At 36.6% G+C, this 21,284-nt stretch overlaps 1 protein-coding gene across 2 annotated transcripts in view; it reads right to left on the reverse strand.

The window, feature by feature from the left end:
• Nucleotides 1–21,284, reverse strand: part of RDX (radixin) — an 88,565-nt gene that overhangs the window by 43,951 nt on the left and 23,330 nt on the right. For both annotated transcript variants that reach the window (XM_036428298.2, XM_036428297.2), the window contains exons 3-9: nucleotides 18,625–18,708; nucleotides 11,943–12,038; nucleotides 11,205–11,479; nucleotides 6,201–6,284; nucleotides 5,867–6,013; nucleotides 4,829–4,925; nucleotides 3,838–4,001 (exon numbers count right to left, since the gene is read on the reverse strand). In XM_036428298.2, the coding sequence (XP_036284191.1) occupies nucleotides 3,838–4,001; nucleotides 4,829–4,925; nucleotides 5,867–6,013; nucleotides 6,201–6,284; nucleotides 11,205–11,479; nucleotides 11,943–12,038; nucleotides 18,625–18,708 (947 nt within the window). The remainder of the gene's footprint in view (nucleotides 1–3,837; nucleotides 4,002–4,828; nucleotides 4,926–5,866; nucleotides 6,014–6,200; nucleotides 6,285–11,204; nucleotides 11,480–11,942; nucleotides 12,039–18,624; nucleotides 18,709–21,284) is intronic.

A 21,284-nucleotide genomic window follows, 5' to 3' on the forward strand; every position in this document is an offset into this window, starting at 1 on the left:
ATGTCTGACTGCCCGTTTAGACCCGGTCCCGGTGGGATTGGGCCTAAATCAGCAGTCGGACATCCCTTGAGGTATCTCAGATTGGAGAGGGTGCAGGCTGGGCTGAGGGACAGCCCCCCACTGGCCCCATGCATACATTACGTGCACTGGGCCTCTAGTGTATTAATAATAAGAATTAGCCCCAGCCAGTTTGTCTCAGTGGCTAGAGTGTAAAGTAAAGGGTCAAGGGCATACATCTCAGTTGCAGGTTCAATCCCTGGCCCTGGGCAGGTGCCATCAGAAAGCAACCAATTGATGTTTCTCTTTTATGTCAATGATGCTCTCTCTCCTTATTGTGTGCACGCGCCCCCCCATGCCCTCTTTTCTCTAAAAATCAATGGCAAAATATCCTCACTCCTTGGGTGAGAGGGGAAAAAAAATTACCCTAATAGCTACTAGTTATTAAATGTTTGTATAACAATAGCCGAAACCGGTTTGGCTCAGTGGATGGAGTGTCGGCCTGCTGACTGAAAGGTCCCGGGTTCTATTCTAGTCAAGGGCATGTACATTGGTTGCGGGCACATCCCCAGTGGGAGTATGCAGGAGACAGCTGATCAATGATTCTCTCTCATCGATATTTCTAACTCTCTATCCTTCTCTCTTCTTCTCTGTAAAAATATCAATAAAAAAAAAAAAAAAAATATATATATATATATATATATATATATATATTTTTAAATATTTGTATAACACTGTCTATCTCATAAAATTAAAAAACACACACACACACAAAAAAAAAAACCACTGAGGGTAGGACTACTGTTTTCGGTAACAGAATAGTGGCTCACAAGTTTTTCTCAGCAAGTGTTAGACAAGGATTGAAACCCAGATTTATCTAGTTCCAAAGCATGTATTCTCTTTTTGACACCACCTGGGTCCTAGTGATACAGGCAGTCAGCCATGACACAAAACATCCCACAGCTAATCTACAACTGGCGCATAACTACCTGAATCTAAACTGTAAACTTGAGGCTCTTCGTTTTTAAATTTGGTAACAATTTTAGCCATAGAAAAAAACGTCCAGAATTACATTATGAATTATCATCAATTTGGATGCAAGTAACTTCAGAGCACAGACTACAGAGATCAGTAACCTAGTTATGTAACACCTAACACCATTTTCATCGTGGAAACCCCAAAGTGAGGAGAGTTATGGGGAAAGAATAGGACCACATACACCAACATACGGTAGGGAAAGTGGCTTCCTTGCTGCCTGCCCCTTCCCTTCCCAACTACTGTTCTTGCCCAGGAGAGTCCAGCAGCACAGGCAGCATACCTCCGAGCATTCCCCCAAGTATGTCTGCTGGCTACTTTGCCAATGGGCTTGACCAAAACTGTTTTCACATATACAGCTGTCATTTCTGTCCCTCTGACCTGTAAAGCAGGGAATAAATGAAGATTTGGCACACTGTGTCCGACACCTGCCAAATCCCCGTTTTACTAATATAAAACATCCTCTAGGCATTCAAGTGAATTAAATAATTACAGAATTCCTACATGTACAATGCTCGCTAATGAAAAGCTATACTATTTATCTAAGGGAGGAACTATAGGATTCTTTTTGTGGCAAAAAAGAAACTTAATGTTTTCCACTTTTATCTAGACCTTAAGAGTAAACTACCACCAAATGGTACTTATTATCCATACTACATATATTAAAACCATATAGCACTCCTCTCTACATGTAAGGAATAAAGAACAAGTAGACAAATATTAAGAATATAAGTAACATATGAACATTACAGATAAGCAGTTAGGACATGGGTGATGAGTATGTAGTAACACAGTCTGCTCTCTCTATCTGTGGGTTCCTTATCCACTGATGTGCTCTATGTAGTTAGGCCTACAATGGTTGTGTCTGTACAGAACATGTACAGACTTTTTTCTTTGTCATTGCTCCCTAAACAATACAGTATTACATTTACATAGCATTTAGATTGTATTAGGTATCATAAGTAATCTAGAAATGATGTAAAGTATACATAGGTCATATGCAAATACTATAATACATCATCCTATCTAATAAAAGGCTAATATGCAAATCAACTGAACATCAGAATGATCAGTCACTATGCACACACTAACCACTAAGGGGCAGACGCTCAACACAGGAACAGCCCCCTGGTGGTCAGTGCGCTCACAGTTGGCCAGCGCAGCCGCGATGGCAGGAGCCTCTCCAGCCTCCACAGCAGCTCTAAGCCGTCAGTCAGACATCCCCTGAGGGCTCCCAGATTTCAAGAGAGCACAGACCAGGCTGAGGGACCTCTACCCCCTCCCCCCTGCAAGTGCATGATTCTTGTGCACCGGGCCTCTAGTTTTATATAAGGGACTTGAATATCTGTGAGCTCCTAGAACTAATCCCCTATGAAGGATGACTGTAACTTCTAAATATATAGAAAGTAATGCCTCAAAAAAGAACTATCTGTAAAGATATGTAATACTCCAGCCACAATGTGATTCTAAACCACCTGAGAACAGTGAAAGAGAGAGCCCAGTCAAAGTAACAATCCAATGTAGTATCTTTAACAGTATGAAAGTTAAATTACTGAGAAGTTTCATGCCTACATAAAATGTTTTAAATACAATAAACTTATCTAAGGCATGTAAGTTGAAGGGAGTAATATGAATAAAAGTTCTGAATTACATAGAATATTTAAGAAAAAATACATCATTAAATACAAAGTATAGGAAGTAAAATTACATTTAGTAGAGGACCTATATATTAGATTCAAATCATCTAATTTTAGAATATTTGAATATGTAAATTTACACATATTTAGGTCTCAATTTTGTTTTCTTTAGAACCTACTGTATTTCACAGATTATCATGCTATTCTACAAAGATTTCTTTAATGAAGGCTAACTTTTGTTTGGTGTCTAAATTTTTTCAAATAAAGCATAAAGTTTAAATTAATCTCGAATCAGATTTGGGAATTTTGTTGTCAGACCTAGTAATCTAGTTCTAGGCTCAACAAGAATTATACTCAATTGCCCTAACCGGTTTGGTTCAGTGGATAGAGCGTCGGCCTGTGGACTCAAGGGTCCCAGGTTCGATTCTGGTCAAGGGCACACACCTTGGTTGCGGGCACATACCCCATGGGGGTGAGAGGGGGTGCAGGAAGCAGCTGATTGATGTTACTCTCATCAATGTTTCTAACTCTCTGTCCCTCTCCCTTCCTCTCTGTAAAAAATCAATGAAATATATTAAATAATAATAAAAAAGAATTATACTCAATCTTTCCATTTCAAAATTTCTCAATTTAATATAGGGAACTAGAGACCCAAAGCATGAAATTCATGCAAGGGACTTGGTCCTCACAGCCTCGGCTCTGTCTGGACTGTACGGTCTAATTGGTACATTATGCTTTTATTATTATAGAGAGTAGCTTCTTTTGAAGTCTAAATGGACCATGATTAAAAAGATCAGTATTGACAGAGAGAACTGGTATTACTATATTCTGAACAATGACTTTTTGAGTTCTACAATGTCCATGACATTGTTGGGGGGGGGGGGGGGGACCAAGAAAACAAAAAACATTCAGCATATTCTTACCCTGAAAAATTAAAAAATGTAAGTCACAAACAAATCAACTTGAAAATTTCATACTACATCCAAGCCAATATCTGTCAGTGAGAAGCAAGCATGATAAAGGAAAGGCATATTTGAGAAATCATGAAAAGCTACTTACTCAGAAATATCTGTCAGATCTCTAACTTGAAAATTATAACTCAATTTTAATACAATAAAAACATCATTAAAATATAAATTCTGAGTATGAAAAACTACAAATTCCATACCTTTCCAACTGCTTCTGGTGTTTCTCTTCCCTAGCCTGAGCCTTCATCTGTTGTACTTCAATAGTATCAGGCTTCCTTCTTCGCATGTACAGTTCATGGTTTCCCATACATAGGGCCAAAATCCGCTTATTGATCCTCAGACGAGGTGCATAAAAAACAAAATCCTAAACATAAAGTACTGAGTTTAAAATCTTCCTAAAGGATATTCTCTCACACAATAACTTGTAGATAAATTTCAGTATGTGGCATGAATGCTTATGTCCCATTACATAAAGTTTAGATACCATAAAGTTTCTGATCTTAGTGAGTAGGCCATACTGTCATATAACTGGTTCCCAACATTTCACCACCAGTTTTGTGAAGAGAATAAGAATCTTATACTCACAATACATTAAATGTCATTAATTATTTTTTTCTTCTTCAAAGTAATTATTAGTATCTTTCTCTACTTCAGGGTTTGTTTTAATTTTTATCACATTTATCTCAAAACCATCCTTTGCTCAAGGCTGTCAAGTTTTTTAACCTAGAATTGTCCTCCTTATTTTTTGCCTTTTCAATAACTGACAGAATAGGATACATGTTTGACACTACAGGAATAAAAAAATCTATTTAAATATAAGAATTTAATTTTAAGGCTTCCATTTACAAAAATACAACATTCATGATGTAAATCTCTATTAACAGAATAGGACTGTCTCTGTTACATTCTAAATACCAACACCAACGTTCCTAAATTGCTTCTTAGAAATGGTGATTATTTTCAACCACCTCCTTTAGCTAATAGTTAAATTTCAGCTAAAACTCTAATAATTGTATGGCATAATAAAATCAGAGCCTTTAATTTTTAATAACATACATTATATAATACAAGGTGAAAAAGAATATTCCTCAGGAGTAATTCAATAAATGAACAATGTCATTCTTCAAGTAATACCACAGCAAAATCACAGAAATTTACAATACATGAAACACATTTTAAAAATTTACTTACAGGTGCTTTTTTGTCGATTGGCTTTATAACAAATTTTTTGTCATTAAATGAAATATTTCTGATTTCACTCCAGGGAAAACCAATTTTAGGTGTTAACCTTAAAAAATGAGAGCATTCCTTTAGTTAGAAGCAGGAAACAATGGACAAAAACCCTATCAATTTTTGGAGCCAATTTATCTAAATGACTGATCTTAAAGAGTTCCAGATTTTCAAAATATATTAACTTACTCATAACACACTGTTGACATTATCTTTTAAGAGGAAAATTTGATCAGTTAAATCACATAAAACAAATAACCATCCTCTAAAAATTCATAATGTGTCATGAACCTTGATTTTTCTAAAATTAACTATCTAGCTGTAGAGTGTTAAACTGAGCTCTCGGAGTTGTGTCAAAAATACTCAAAACAATTCCTATAATGTTCAACAAAAAGGTGTTACAAAACAATAAATCACACATCTTTTTAATTTCATTGTCTCATTGCACCTGATTTCTTATAGATGCTAATTTTAATTTCAACCTATATGCCAGATATGACATTTAAAGAATTATTCTTCAACTATTGGGGGGACAAATTTTAATAGTTACTAAACATAACTTATAAGAGGTCAAGCAGCACACTTCAAATAAAAATAAATCCTCCCATTTTGATAAATATACCACGTAAACTCTAAAACTGCAAAACATTGAGCACCTGGCTGAGGTGGCTCAATGGCTGAGCGTTGTCAGTGGTTGAGAGTCAACCTGTTCACGAGGTTTGATTCATGGTCAGGGCACATGCCCAGGGTGTGGGCTACATCCCCAGTGTGGGGAGTGCAGGAGGCAACTGATGAGTGATTCTCTTATCATTGATGCTTCTATCTCTCCCTGCCTCACTGAAATCAGTAAAATTTAAAAAAATAAAATAAAACTACAAGATGTTAAGACAATGAAAATATGATATCTGAAAGCCTATGTGACATTAATCTTTCAATTTGGAAGAAAGCAGGAAGGGTAATCAAGCCAACTGATTAATGACTAGTTCACTATTTACTTACTTGTCATCATGCTCATAAATATTGAGACCCAAAGCATCAACACCTAGCCACAATTCAGTTCCTTTTTTATTTTTTATTTCAAAATAGTTCACTCCATACATTTCTAGATCTTGTGCAATCTTCAGGTATTCCATCATAGAATCTTCCCTGTTGAAATAAAGCTGATTACAATGTGTTTAAGAGTAATAGCAAATTACAAAAATACTTTGAATTAAAAATCAGTGCTTTATTCATATAAATCAAATGATCTTTTGAGGATAATCTGATGTAATAATTAATGTTATAGAATAAAAATACTTTGAGAAAAACATTAAGAAAACAGCCATCCAAATACCTTAGCATTCCTCTATGTTCTTCATGCCAGTTCTGTATTCTTTCTTCCCACTGCTCTTTTGTCAATTTATGTTGCTCCAAAACACTATAATGAAATGAAGAAAAAAAAAGGAGGGGGGGAATCAATGAAAATGACCCTGTTAATAATATTCTTTAAAAATTAATCCTCATTGTGGTGGTTGTCAAACAAATCTATACACAATAAAATTGCCTAGAATAAACACACAAATGATGACATGTAAAACTCATGAAATATGAGTTAGGTGGATTGTATCAACGTCAATATTATGACTGTGATACTGTATTGAAGTTATGCAAGGGAGAGGTAAGAAGGATACACAGGATCTTTCCACAATTTTAAAAATGCATGCAAATCTACAATTATCTAAAAACTAGTGGCCTGGTGCATGACATTCATGCACATCAAAAGGGGATTAATTAGAGAAAATAATTTAATATTGCTATTTGCCCTTTCTTTATAATAGAAGGGTCAGAGATGAGAGAAAATTAGTAAAATGTATACAAAAATCTCCCTCCTGTCAGTCTGGGGTGCACTGCGGGACCCAGAGTCAAGTCCCCGCCCACTCGCAGCACCTCAAAATTAGCAGATTCAACATGCATACAATTTACCTACTATGCAAGCTACAGAGTATGTAATTCTATTCTCTTTGGGTCACATAATTATTATTTTTCCTATTTTATTGATTGCAAAAGCTATGGTATTAACATATTGTTCTGCTATATAAAAAGTTTACATGAAACCTAGGAATTTCTTGGCAAAAAAAAAAGTAAATATTAGGGTGCAATATTTCCCTGGACAAGTTACTATTGAGAGTAGATTCCTTAATGGGGTCTAAGACCATTACTTTCTTATTACAAGTTGCTCCTTTCTCTCTATATTCTTTTTTTCAGCCCTTGCTTTTGGGGAAAGTTTTGACTTCTTCTTCAGAGCACTTAAGTTTCCACATTATTCTTTTTTTTTTTTTTTTTAATATATTTTATTGATTTTTTACAGAGAGGAAGGGAGAGAGATAGCCAAAAATGTCGATGGGAGAGAAACATCGACCAGTTGCCTCTTGCACACCACCCCCTACCGGGAATGTACCTGCAACCAATGTACATGCCCTTGACCGGAATCAAACCCGGGACCTTTCAGTCCGCAGACTGACACTCTACCGCTGAGCCAAACCGGTTTTGACATCATTATTCTTGTCTTTATCCTTTCTCTTGCTATCTGACCCCTGCTCACCAATAGGTGTGCAAAGAGCCTTGAAGGCATAATCAATTCAACTAATTGCTGGTATGCTGATGTTAACTAAATCTGAAGATACGATTGGATGCCACTAAGATTTCTGCTATAGGTTTTTATACCCTGCATTTCAAATATCATTTGTTTGCATTTTGCATAATGTATTTGTATTATTAAATACACATGCTAATTTGCAAGTATGTAAAACTTCCTACCCCTTTTTCTTCTGTCCAGAAAGAGCCCGTCTTCACACCTAAGGCCAATTTATCCAACTTAACTGTTATTCTATCTGGGCCTTTAAATGACTTTTCTCTCCACTTTCACAGCATCTTCACCCCATCCTTTATGGCAGGAGACATATTTATTGTTCCCTGCCTACATTACTAGCATCTATACTTTTGTTACAGAGGGCAAAGACCACATCAATATTGCTCACCACTATATGCCCATTGTCAGCACTGAAGAGTATTCAAAAATGTGTAGAGAAAATTAAAAACTAATTCTTTCCCATTTTTACAGAACATGTCTATAAACTCATGCTTTGCTACTCCTAGTTTTCTTCTTTTAAATAGCAAACTTTGAGAACTGTCTATATTCACTATCTTTCGTGCTCGCTTCGGCAGCACATATATATTCACTATCTTTCAATTCCATTCCTCATGGCCACTGTCCCTGGTCTACCAAAGTCTGGTTTCATTCCTCAACACTCTACTGAAACTGCTCTTTCTAAGGCCATTACCAATCACCTTACTGTTATTCCCAACAGTCACATTCATTTCCCTCATACTCGACCTCTTTGTATCATTTGACACCGCTGACCTTAAAGTGTTCTTTTACCATGGCTTCCATGATGTAACACTCTTTATGGAAGTAAAGTTCCAACAAGGTCTATCCCAGACCTTTTTCTTATTCTGTATTTCCAAGAGGACTTTAAGATCCATCTCTTTCATTCCCATTTATTATCATAGCTCCAACTGCTCTTCAAGATCTGAACCCACATTGACCAATGAATACTAACTAGCTCTCTCTTGATTATATTACAGATACTTCCTGATTATACCACAGTATATTTCAAATTCAATAGGTTCAAAACTGAAATCCCCCTCTTGCGAAATGTATTCCTTCTCCTACTACCTCATCAAAAGGGTATTACCAACCATCCAAAAGCCCAAGTCAGGAACCTGGGATATAAAAATCTATGTACAATATATCAAGCTCTTTTTAAAGTAGAAAGGTACTATCTACTGGAAGTTAAGTATTCATATCGCCAGAAAACTAAATTCTACTGTGGTACAATAGATTGTTTCTCTGGTCTTTTTAATGTAACAGTTAAAGGCATCCATAAAAGTCATCAAATTACTATGATTTATGATCGCCAAATAACCTTTTGATTACTAATACTTACATAACGAGTAAAAGTGTGCTATATACCAAGCATGAAATAAGCAATCACTGAGAAAGTATTTTTTCCATTGTGAACTGAAAAATCAGTAGTATTCTAACATTTCAGTGTCACTTTTAATCTTAGATAGCTGAAATTAGTTCTCCACAGACTATTAACTTGAAGACCAGCTGACTGTACTTTCAATAGCAAAGACCATATTAAAGAATATATGCTATCTTCTTTTTAAGTGGAGTGGTTACAGCACAAATGCATTTAAAAGAAGAAATTGGCCCTCGCCAGTTTGGCTCAGTGGACAGTGTCAGCCTGTGGACTAAAGGGTCCCGGGTTCAATTCTGGTCAAGGGCACATGCCCAGGTTGCAGGCTTGATCCCCTGTAGGGTGCGTGCAGGAAGCAGTCAACCAATGATTTTTCTCATCACTGATTTTTTTTTTCTTTCTCCCTTCTCTCTTCGGCAATCAATAAAATATACTTTAAAAATTATTTTTAAAAAATAAATAAGAAATTGTGCTTAAATGTGATTACAGTGTGTTTACAATTTTTTTTAAAATCACACGACTATGAACTGTAAACCAATTACTTCATCTGATGCTCAACCAAATATAAATCTGAGTTAACACTGATAGAACAACTAACTATGTTATACTTGTTGAGATAAAATTATTTTTGATGAATTAAGAAATTTTTCAGGATAATTTTGATTATACAGAATATTTGCCTTATGTACTGACTTAAAACTTAATCTGCTGTCTATTTTATTATATATCTAAATTATAATTCAACTAAAAATAAAAACTAAGCCTTATCAGAAATGAAATTCTGCTGTGCCAATACTCAATTTCTTAATTCAGTGCTTAAAAAAATCTAAGAAGCCCAGCCAGTGTAGCTCAGTAGTTGAACCCATGAACCAAGAGGACTTTGGTTTGATGCCCAGTCAGGGCATATCCCCGGGGTTGTGGGCTCAATCTCCAGTAGTGACATATAGGAGGCATCCAAACAAGATGTTTCTCTCATGTACGTTTCTCTCTCTATCCTTCACCCTTCTTACCTCTAAAAAAATAAAATAAAATCAATGAAAACTTATTTTTAGAAATCTGAGAAAAAGAATTTTGGGTTAGAATAGTAATAAAAAACAAACAAACACACAGATTAATAAATATATCAGATTCCTGATTCTTTTGGTAAATAACATGCATTGTTTTACCTTCAAAGATAACTATTAATATAATAGTAATATTTAATAATAAAATATTAAAGTTACTGCACTTAATAACTTATAAAGCTTATATTAACTAATACTTTGTTAGATGAAAATAAACATTGATACCTATAACCAAAGGAAATTAATGAAAGTAGACATTAACATAGCTTAGTCTCTCTTCTTATTTAGTACCTATGAAAAAGAAACATCTAAGAGCTTTACTATGAGAAGTGATGCAGAACTGAAGTTTTGGTTTAAAGATACAGTTTGAATCTAAATAGAAATTTTAAAACTTGAGAATTTGAACTAAGAACAGTAACAACTTCTTTCTGGTTCTAGAAGATCTCCAGGTATATTCTATTATCAGAGACATGTGTGCTACAACTAAGAACTGAGATAGTTAAAATATCTGATGCTCTACTTTCTAAATTTCTTAAGTAATGCAACCAACACTTGTATCACACTTCACAGTTAAAATTGAACACTGTACAGTTCATGTACAGTCGTCATAAAGGATAGGCAGAGCAGAACTGTCATTGCCAAATTGAACACTGTACAGTTCATGTACAGTCGTCATAAAGGATAGGCAGAGCAGAACTGTCATTGCCATTATGCAGAATCAGATATCAAGTCTCAGGGATGTTGGGTTTTTGCATCCAAGATCACAAAACTAGCAAAGAGCAGAATCAGTATTCAAAAATCTAGGTCTCCTGCCATAATTTTTAAAATTATAGAGGCAGCAGTATACTGCAGTTAAGAACAGAATATAAGACTATTAGTCTGAAAACTAAGTTTAAATGCCTTTCTAAGTTAGAAACTTCATTTTTCTTCTATGGAGGACACACGGGCTGTTACTTATTACCCCAGAGGTATTTATTCAACACACATCTGCCTCCGTTTTTTCCTAGCAGTGACAGCGGCATCCTCCCCCAAGCTCAAATCTCTATTTATTGCTTATCTTGTGGAAACGAGGAGATAAGAGGCAGAAAGTTTAGTAGTTGTGCACTGTATAAACCTATGTAGCTACTAAGTCATGATTTTTAAAACTATACTCCGATTCATCTTGAAACCTAAAGAAAAAAAAAATTCGGTTTATAAACTTCTGAAATGTAATTCTTCAGAGAATATAACATAAGCACATGTTTCACTTACCGCTGGGGGAGGAGTCTGTCATTAGCCAGGTAGCCTGGCTTGTGAACCTCTTTGTTATAGTCTCCATACTTGGCCTGGACGGCATAGGAAGCCAGAAGGACTGCAGTTTCAGGTGGGCAATAGATCTCGTCATTTAAAATAGCTTCTTTAACTTGCAAGAAGAAGAGTCTCTGGGTTATTTCTTGAATTAATTCCTCAGAAACATCTTCAGGAAAGAATTTAGCTCTAAATTTGAACTGTAAAGGATTCTCCTTTTTAACATCTTGCTGTGTCACCTGGAACAATAATTTCAAGTATAATAAAAAAAATGTCCTAAGTTCAAAATAACTAAATCTAGTCACATCAAATTCTTTCTAGAAGTAGGGTGTAAAACAGCAGTAAGATTCTAAATCTGTAAGTTAGATTCGAAACCTGTAAAAAATATGTGAGACTATTCTATGCTCACAAATATGATCTGTAGCTCACAGATCCTATCTATATAGTAACCAAACTGAAACTTCTCTTAAGAAGCTTATGCGACAGATGTCTCAATCAGAGTCAGTACTAAGTTACACTAATAATATTTTTACGTTTTAAATTTTCAAATAGGAAAAGTGAACATTTCTTTTTCTAAGATAAGATGATGGTGCCTTATTGAATTAAAAGACAGGGCACCTTTAATGATCTAGAGATAATTCAAGATAATTAACCTCCGAGTGGCCTAATTGTTAGTTAATTGTCCCATTATACATACTTTACCTTTTTATTTAGCTTGAGCCATGTAGAATAACCTTTGCTGTCCACATACTGCAGCCCAAAAAACCAGACCTCACGCAAACCAACTGTTTTCACCACCTTAAAAAAAAAAAAGGTCAATTTCAGTTCTACATTCACACTTTAACTATGGAACTATACTTCAAAATAAAAACAAAACTACAATGCTATTACAGGTATATTCCTTTGCTATACAGAAGCTCTTTCCTAAGTTTAACATATTAAAGGAACATTTCCTAAAACTTAAATTCAGGTTTGTATATTAAATTTGATAGTGTCATTTCAATCTCATTTGATCCACTTTTTATACCTCCTTTTCCTGCCCACTCCCATCATGATCCCAACAGATAACAAGAGTCTAGGGAAACAGATACAGAGTTGTTGTAATCCCATTTTCCTATTTCAATTTACCCCCATAACACATGCAGACTGGTACCCCCACTGTGGAAAAGAGCATGAGGTTCCTCAAAAAACTAAAAATATGGAACTGCCTTATGACCCAGCAACCCCACTTCTGGGTATATATTCCAAAAAACCCAAAATACTGATTTGAAAAAAACATATGGATCCCTATGTTCAATTTACCCTCACAACTACACTATTGGTGAAGGCCTGGCAAAAATAGTACCACTTGGATGATAAGATTCACTGAAAACATTCAAATGCCACGCTCCAAGTATTCCAGCTGGTGCTTTCACCCCCACTCATTCTTTGAGCAAGAAACCATTATTGGAACATGCCATGAATTTTACCCCTCTACGGCTTTGCTCACGCTTTTTCTTCTGCCTAGAACAGTGGTCGGCAAGCTCATTAGTCAACAGAGCCAAATATGAACAGTACAACGACTGAAATTTCTTTTGAGAGCCAAATTTTTTAAACTTAAACTTCTTCTAACGCCACTTCTTCAAAACAGACTCGCCTAGGTTGTGGTATTTTGTGGAAGAGCCACACTCAAGGGGCCAAAGAGCCGCATGTGGCTCGTGAGCCGCAGTTTGCCGACCAAGGGCCTAAAATGTTTCTTCTGTACTTTTACTACCTGTTGAATGATTTATTCCTCAAGGCTCAGCTCAACGGACACACCTTCTGTGAATTAAGCTCTCCTTTTATCCAGATAAAATGAATCATTTGTCCCTTCACGTTCCCATGGTACTTCACCTATACTAGACCATTTACTGTGTCACACTATAATTAACCAAATTAGCAGTATATCTATTTATTCTCCTTGACTGTCTAAAATTAAAGACAGATTATTTCCCTTACTTACCTTAATATACATGTCATCTCAAAGAATGATTAGCCTGTGATAGGCACTCAAAAGTATTAAGAGTGAATAAAATGGGGAGCTAGGTCCCACAGTCAGGATTGTCCCAACACTTAACACAGCATATTTTTTAAAAATCTGTCTTTAAATAAAATGAGGGAATTGAGCTAGAGGAGCTGAGAGATTGTTAACATTTTAAAAGCTTTACAGAAAGAATCAACATTAATTCTTAAGTGTTAAATATTCTTGGTTTTTTACTTTTAAATCTAAAAACATGCCAGGCTTTTGGTTTCAAGATAGCAAACTGAACTCTTTAGTTCACTTCTCTTGAAAAATTTCACTGAAATGACATACACAAAATTAAAAATAGGAAAATCTGTGTTAAGGAAGATTACCATTAAAAACAACAACACATATTTCTGGATGATACAGGACATGAAAACTCATACTGATGCAAAAGTTAATCAATGCCAAACAACAAAACTTTAACGTGGACAAAGAAGACCAGATCATTTATCTCTGGCAAAATAAAGGCTGTCCCAACAGAGCCACAGCAAACATTCCGGCTCAGAGCGGCAGAGGCAGGGACATTACTCAGGTCCGGAGCAACAGACAGCAGTGTACTCAGGTAGGGCCTATGCGTTTGCCTCCAGGCTTTATGTGATTCTAAAGAAGGGGGCTTTACCACAGCAGGCAGCAGGGACAGTACCCTAACTTTACACTGTAACAACAAACACCAGGAAGAGAGCTCAGCTGTGAAGTTCTTGAGGCGGCCTTGTATTTTCAGCAGCTTTTTGCCTATTTCTGGAAATGTTCTCGGAAACTTTCAGTCACATACCTTTACATGGTGGGGCAAAAGTAGGTTCCCAATTGTGAGTACACAAAACAGTGTTTTTTTCTTGTGTTGTATTATATTTTTTGTTTTCTATTTAGAATTATAAACCTACTTTTGCCCTACCTTGTATAAGTAAAAAAAAAAAAAAATGCTTGGGCACATAATTACAATACATGCATATTCATAAACTATACACATGCTGCCACACATCTACACTAATAAAAGAGTATGATGCAAATTGACTGTACCTTCACAACACCCCAGCCGCTCCAAGCCTCTGGGCAGCGTGGGAAGGCAGAAAGGAGGCTCCAGCTGGAGCGAAGGTGGTGCCGGCAGCCAGGGGAAGGAAGGCCCATTCTTGCACGAATCTTTGTGCATCGGGCCTCTAGTCTATATATAAAAAGCTAATATGCAAGTTGTCCCCTCTGGAGTTCAACCAAGAGACCAGGAGTTCAATCACTTGCTATGACGTGCGTTGACCACCAGGGGGAGGCATGGAATGAAGGAAGGTCCCGGCAGGCAGCTGGCCAAGCCTAGGGACCCTACCCGTGAACAAATTTCATGCACCACGCCTCTAGAATATTATAAAGCACATATTTTAAAAATAATTTTAAAGAGGAAATACAAAATTTTTCTTGCATCGTAACAAATCATGTTGGACACTTGGGGTATGAACACACTACTTTAATCCGACAGCCAGAAGCTGGAAGAGGCAGCTAGCGAAGGAAGAGTCAGCAGGGAGCACAGAAAGATCCATAAGCACTCAACTAGAGCTCTCCTCAACACAACAGCTGGCCTCCAGCCAACATCATTAGAAGAGAGACTGCTACAGGTGGACTCATGTCGCTAGTACCCTTACTTGAGAGGACTCCTAACTCTAGGTCTGCTTCAGGCCTGCCCCTGAACCCACCTGCCTGCCAGCTCACCCCATTACTCACTATACCCAAGGTAAAGCTTGCTTTTAAATCCTTGCTTTCTTGGATCACAAGAATTTGTCAGGAAACAGAACAACAATTATAAGAATTAACTGTCAAGTCTGGCTGATGTTGGCTCACTGATTGAGTGGTCAATCCATGAACCAGGAGGTCAGGGTTCAATTCCTGGTCAGGGCACATGCCCAGGTTGTGGGCTCAATCGCCAGTGGGGGGTGTGCTAGAGGCAGTTGATCGATGATTCTCTCTGATCACTGATCTATCTCTCCCTCTCCCTTCCTCTCTGAAATAAGTAAAAACATATTTTTTTAAAAATTTTACAAGATCTGTTGAGAGAGCCCATAACAGGTAACAATACTCCTTAATCTAAACCTTCATTTACAACATGAAATACCAGTGGCCTGCTGCACAAACTTCGTGCACGGACGGTGTCCCTCAGCCCGGCCTGCACCCTCTCCAATCTGGGACATCCCTCTCAGAATCCGGGACCGCTGGCTCCTAACTGCTCACCTGCCTGCCTGCCTGATTGCCCCTATCTGCTCCCCTGCTGGCTTGATCGCCCCTAACCACCTATGCCTTGGCCCCACACCTGGGGCCCAGGATTCCTTCCTCCAGTCAGATGCAGGCACCGGGGCCCAGGCTTCCCTCCCTCTGGCTGGCCACAGGCACCAGGACCTGGGCCAGCTTCTCCAGGGCCGGCTGCAGCCGCAGGAGACAGTGGGCAGGTGGTTTTGTCAGGCCACAGGTGCTGGCACCTAGAACCACAGGGTGGACGGCTTCTCAGGCTTGTTGCGGCCCCGGACTGTGGGGTGGGTGGCTTCTCGTCTCCCAGGCTGCAGCCAGTGGCGAGCACTGGTGCCCGGAACTGCCGGCAGGCAGCTTTGCCCAGGCCCAGTTTTGTCAGGAAAGATATGCCGATGGTCTTCCAGAAGTCGCCTGGTCTAATTAGCATATTACCCTTTAATTAGTATAGATCATGGTGTTTTTCCTTGCCATCATTAACCATAGTAACTGTTGCTTATGTATTAGAGTTCCATTCCTGCTAAGTCTAGAGGCAGCCTCAGAACCCTCCTCACCATTCATCTTAAGTCTGATGCTTAGTTGAGAAGAATTAGTACCTGAGGTGAAGCCTCTTACTGCAGATGTATCCCAGAACGTATGGCATCCTCTCTGCTTTATGATCCAGCTAATAATACATTGTCTCAATGTTGATTGAGGTCATTTTCTCCCTTGCAGTTTCTAGCAGATTGCCATTTACTGCATAGGAAGCAAAATGGACTATCTCCATGTGGATCACAAAATAAGATATTTTTCTCATCAATAAAATTTTATTCTTTCAGCATGAGTAATTTTGTCAACAACGAATTGAGGTAGTAACAGTTTATAACAAATTGAGTGAATTATTGTTTCAGGTACTATGCTGTGTCATACACAGATTTCATCTTATCTCTGCAACAACTCTATACAGTAGGTACTATAATTAAACAGGTGAGAACACGGAGGTAGAGAGAGATCAGGTACCTTGACCAGTGAAACCTAAAAGTGGCCGAGTCTTGTTTCAAATCCATGAGCCAATAAAGGCTAACTCTATTTACATTTTTATTCAAATAGAGGTAGGCTATATATTCACAAACAGAGGGCCTACAAGAATCAACGAAAGTGGATATCAGTTCACAAGATATTACCATGTTTCCCCGAATATAAGACATCCTCTGAAAATAAGACCTACTTACAGGTTTCCTTCTGAGTGAAATATAAGGCATCTCCCCGAAAATAAGCCCCCCCACCCCCTAGGCTAAACATGAGAGATTAGGTCCACTGATTCTGAAAGAAATGGAGTCATAAAAAATTCACCAGGAAATTCAGGAATTGGTTTGTTATGATTATGTTCCAGAAGATGATGACATGATTGTCATTGAATAAATGAGTACATTCTTGATACTGTAGGATTCACAATTTGTCTGGTTTGTGTTGACAACTAGTACTGTACTACCGTACCATATACAGATAATAAATTTCCTTTATTTTCATTTAACAATAAATGTGTACCATAATCATCTTAATGGAAAAAATAAGACATCCCCTGAAAATAAGACCTAGTGCATCTTGGGGAGCAAAAATTAATATAAAACACTATCTTATTTTCGGGGAAACAGGGTAGTTCATTATGTATGGTGAATGCAGCTGCTTATAATTTTGTTTTAAAAATTTGGTCACTCACACACACAAAAAAAGCCTTTCATCTTCCAAAAAGATTTTCTTGGGACTATCAAGATCTTAAGTCACCTAACCAGGAGATTAAGTATACCACTTTGTCAAGGAAAAAACAACTTTCCTAGAATTTTAAATTTGTATTTCATTGTATTTTGGATCGTATGTGATAGAATGACACTTAGTAAAACCAAGGTATGTTATTTATTGCTGTAATGCAAGAAACTCACCCCCATTCTCTCAGGCAGCGATTTCCAACCTTTATCATGGTACACATAAACTAATTATTAAAATTCTGCGACACACGAAAAATATATTTTTAATCAACCTGACATAAATATAGGTATAATTATTTTTTAATTTTACTTATTAATTTGAGAGAGGAAGGAAAAGAGAAACTTTGATTTGCTGTTCCACTTATTTAAGCGTTCATTGATTGATTCTTTCATATACCCAACCCTGGCGTATGGGCACGGCACTCTAACCAACTGAGGTATCCCACCAGAACAAAAGAGATGTAATTTTGGCTCATTCTCACTGGACAGCTCTTGTTGTGTTGTCTGCTGTCATTTTTTATTTGACAACCTAATGAGAAAGAGGTCAATGCCCCTGACTAAATAGTCAGCTATTGCATGTCTTTAAAAATCGCTGCTCTAAGGTCACTTTAGCCTGACCACAGACTGTTGCTCTTGCACATGCATAAAAGTTTATGCAGAAGTTAGAAGTCTCAGGCCATGAAAAATATATCACTCTCCTCCTCTTTGCAATTATCGATTCATCTTAATCACTTGACCCCTGGATACCAATCCCATTCTCCTCCTTTCCTCAATAAAATTTGATTACTTTAGAACACTACATACAGCATCACCTAGGGAGCTTAAATTAAAAACCAAAACAAAAATTAATGGTTTAAAGTAGGCACCAGGTAACTAAATCAGGACTCTGGAGGCAGTTTCCAAGTACTGACTTTTCTTTTTTTTAATGCCAGAAGAGACTCAAATGTGCACTCAGGAGAGAAAAAAGACGAGATCGTAATACAAGTTCCTTAACATGACATCCATGTTCTAACTCCAGGCTAACAAATGAGCCACTAACCTCCATCTTTGCTACTGCCATCCCCTCCGTCTAGTGCACCCATTCCACTTTGTAAAATGTCTGAATTTCTTTTCATCTTCATTACAATGATTTTCACAGCAGATATTAAATATATACCTGCTAACACTTAATTTTTTAAAATCCTACTCCTTAAATCTAGGAATGAGAAGAGTATCTCTACAGCTATTCAAGATACCCGAATAGGTATTGTGTCACGTTCCAGTGCTACAATGTTGTTTATTTGTAAAGGTACAGAAAAACACAGAAGTGCAATAGCATACTAGTACACACTATGGTGTCAAAAGTTGCAACCTTCATGTGGTTAAGTGATACCTGGTCAAAAAGTTGTTTGCCAGTCGTATTGGGCTGGATGGCAAATTCCAGCTCAGCGTCCATTGTGGTCACTCTTACGTTGATCTGTAACAAGAAAAAAGAACAAAGAGAATACACTTATTAAGTATTAGGCAGGGGAAAACACTTTCATCTGACTTGTAAAATAAAGTGGTATAATATGCAGGCAATAAAGAGCAATTCCATAATTGCACCTAATAGTTTCTTTGATAAAGTAATAAGGTTTGATTTTAATCACAAGAAATCTTAAATCTACTTGCAAAATAAAGACCTTATGAAGTCTTCTTTTAAGAAAATACATTAGGATCTAGGCCATGAGCTTCCGATATTCTCATTTAGCCCCAGCAATGGAGGTATCTTTTCCACAGAAATTGAAAGAGTTCCAATTATTTGGCCGATACATGGATATCAAACGCAGAGTAGGTATTTAAACTGAGATATAATTCGAAATTCTTTGAATGTCATTCATTATTTCATATTTCTTTAAACACAGAAATCTGAGTTTTATTTATACTGAAAATGTATTCTTCACTTTATAAAAAGCATTCATCAAATGTCCTTCCTTAGATTCTATTTTACACTCTGTTTTGTGTAAACACCTTTTCTAGTTGCATTATCTTACCAAAAATGTAAGATGCCTTAAACAAAATAATTTTAACTCCAGAGTAGCATCTTTACCAAGAATTCACCATGATGTGGTACAAATATATCTTTTTAAACTTTAATGCCACTATTAGAACTCTAACTCAGGCTTATTTCTTCTTACATATTTTACTCATTCTAATAACCATGATCTCTACACATATAGACCCTCCACCTTCTCTAATCAAATACATCTTATAGATCGTTTCTTCTTTAATGTAATATCTATTAGGAACCATTGTTACACATAAAACAGTACATGTAAGATGTAAACAATGAAGCATAATAAAATCAAACCAGTTGTGACATAAGAAATGCATATTTCTTCTTCACAAAGCTCCTAAAACCAATGGAATTTCCTGAGTGAGAGATGTGAGGAGCATTTTTTAAATTCATAATAAGCCTCTTTCATCCAACCTGAGTTTATACTAATGACTTGACTCCAGAAGGGCTGGCTCCTAGATAGCTTCAGGCTGGGGAGTGGTAGCCAGAGAAACCATACATGTGATTAGAGGAACCAACCATGTGACTAAAGCCACTCACTTCTCAACCTCCAGGGAGAAGAGACAGTGGGAACTGAGCTCATCAATGGCCCGTGATTTAATCAATCAAGCCTACATAATGGAGCATTCATAAAAATCCTCAAGGAAGGGGGGGTTCAGCGAGTTCTAGTTGGTGAGTGCATCAATATCCAAAGAAGAGGGTGCATCCAAATTCGACAAGTACAGAAGCTCCTGAGTCCGACTGTTCTGGACCACACCCTCTCTTATCTTCTTCCTCTGCATCTGTATCTTTCATTTGTATCCCTTACAATATCCTTTATATTAACCAGTAACAATAACTTATGGTTCTCTCCATGTATTGTTTCCCTAAATTCCGGGAGCTATTATAACAAATTATAGAAACTGATGAGGAAGGGGATCATGGAAATTCCCAATTTGTAACCAAATTAGACAGTGCTACTGCTTATTTTTCTAATTGGGTTGTTGTTTTTTTTAGTCCTATCTAGGAAATCTTTAAGTATCCTAGATACTTTGTCAGTTCTTTGTTACAAAATTTCTTTTCTCCAAGTTAGTAGTTTGTAAGCCTACTTTATAAAGTGCCCTTTTTTTTGGTAAACACATCCTTAATTTTGATATTGAATTTATCTATGTTTTTGTGTGCATTTAAAAACTATTTCTCTACTCTAGAATTATGAAAATATTAACTAATCACCACACACTTTATATATCTCCTATTGAAGTTTTGTTTATCATAAGTTGTCTTTGATAATTTTTGCTTATGATTTTAAGTAGAGGTCCAATTTCATTTTTTAATCCTCATAAGAATAAAGACTACTCTTTCACAAATCAAATGTCTATAGGTATTCATCTGACTTTGTGCCCTTAACTATTTCGCCAATATCATATGTCTTGATTACTGTATCTTTAAATAATTCTTTTTATCTGGTAAAGCAAGTCTTACCTCATTATCTTCAGAACTGTCTTAGCTATTCTTGGCACTTTGTTTTTGCTCTTGACTTCATATGAAATTGTAAACTTTTCATTTCAAGTCATAATCAGTACTCTATCATGATTTAAACTAAAACTACACTAAGTTCATTAATACAACAAATTCTCTTGGAATGAGAAATTACATCTTTTAAAAATTGGCTCTCCTATTCATGGCTATGGTTCTCTCTATGCATTAATTTAAGTCTTTAATATCTTTCAAAAAAGTGTTAAAAATCATATTAATCATTTGCTAGATATCTTTTCCCAGTTCATTATAACTTTGTAGCTGTTATAAATACAGATCCACAATTTCTTGATATCCTAAAAACATTGAAAACTGAAGTTTATTAGCTAATTTCTAGCAAAAATTTAACATGGAGTAATGTGACCAACTGGTGAATTAATTCATCCTACTTCAAATGAATATTCATGCACTGTCCTATAGAAGCATTAACGTTTTGGGTGTAATACAAAGACTTCCATGCAAGTTTCATGATATAATGGCAT

Source organism: Pipistrellus kuhlii, unplaced genomic scaffold (assembly GCF_014108245.1).
Source record: "Pipistrellus kuhlii isolate mPipKuh1 unplaced genomic scaffold, mPipKuh1.p scaffold_m20_p_9, whole genome shotgun sequence".
Taxonomy (NCBI): Eukaryota; Metazoa; Chordata; class Mammalia; order Chiroptera; family Vespertilionidae; genus Pipistrellus; species Pipistrellus kuhlii.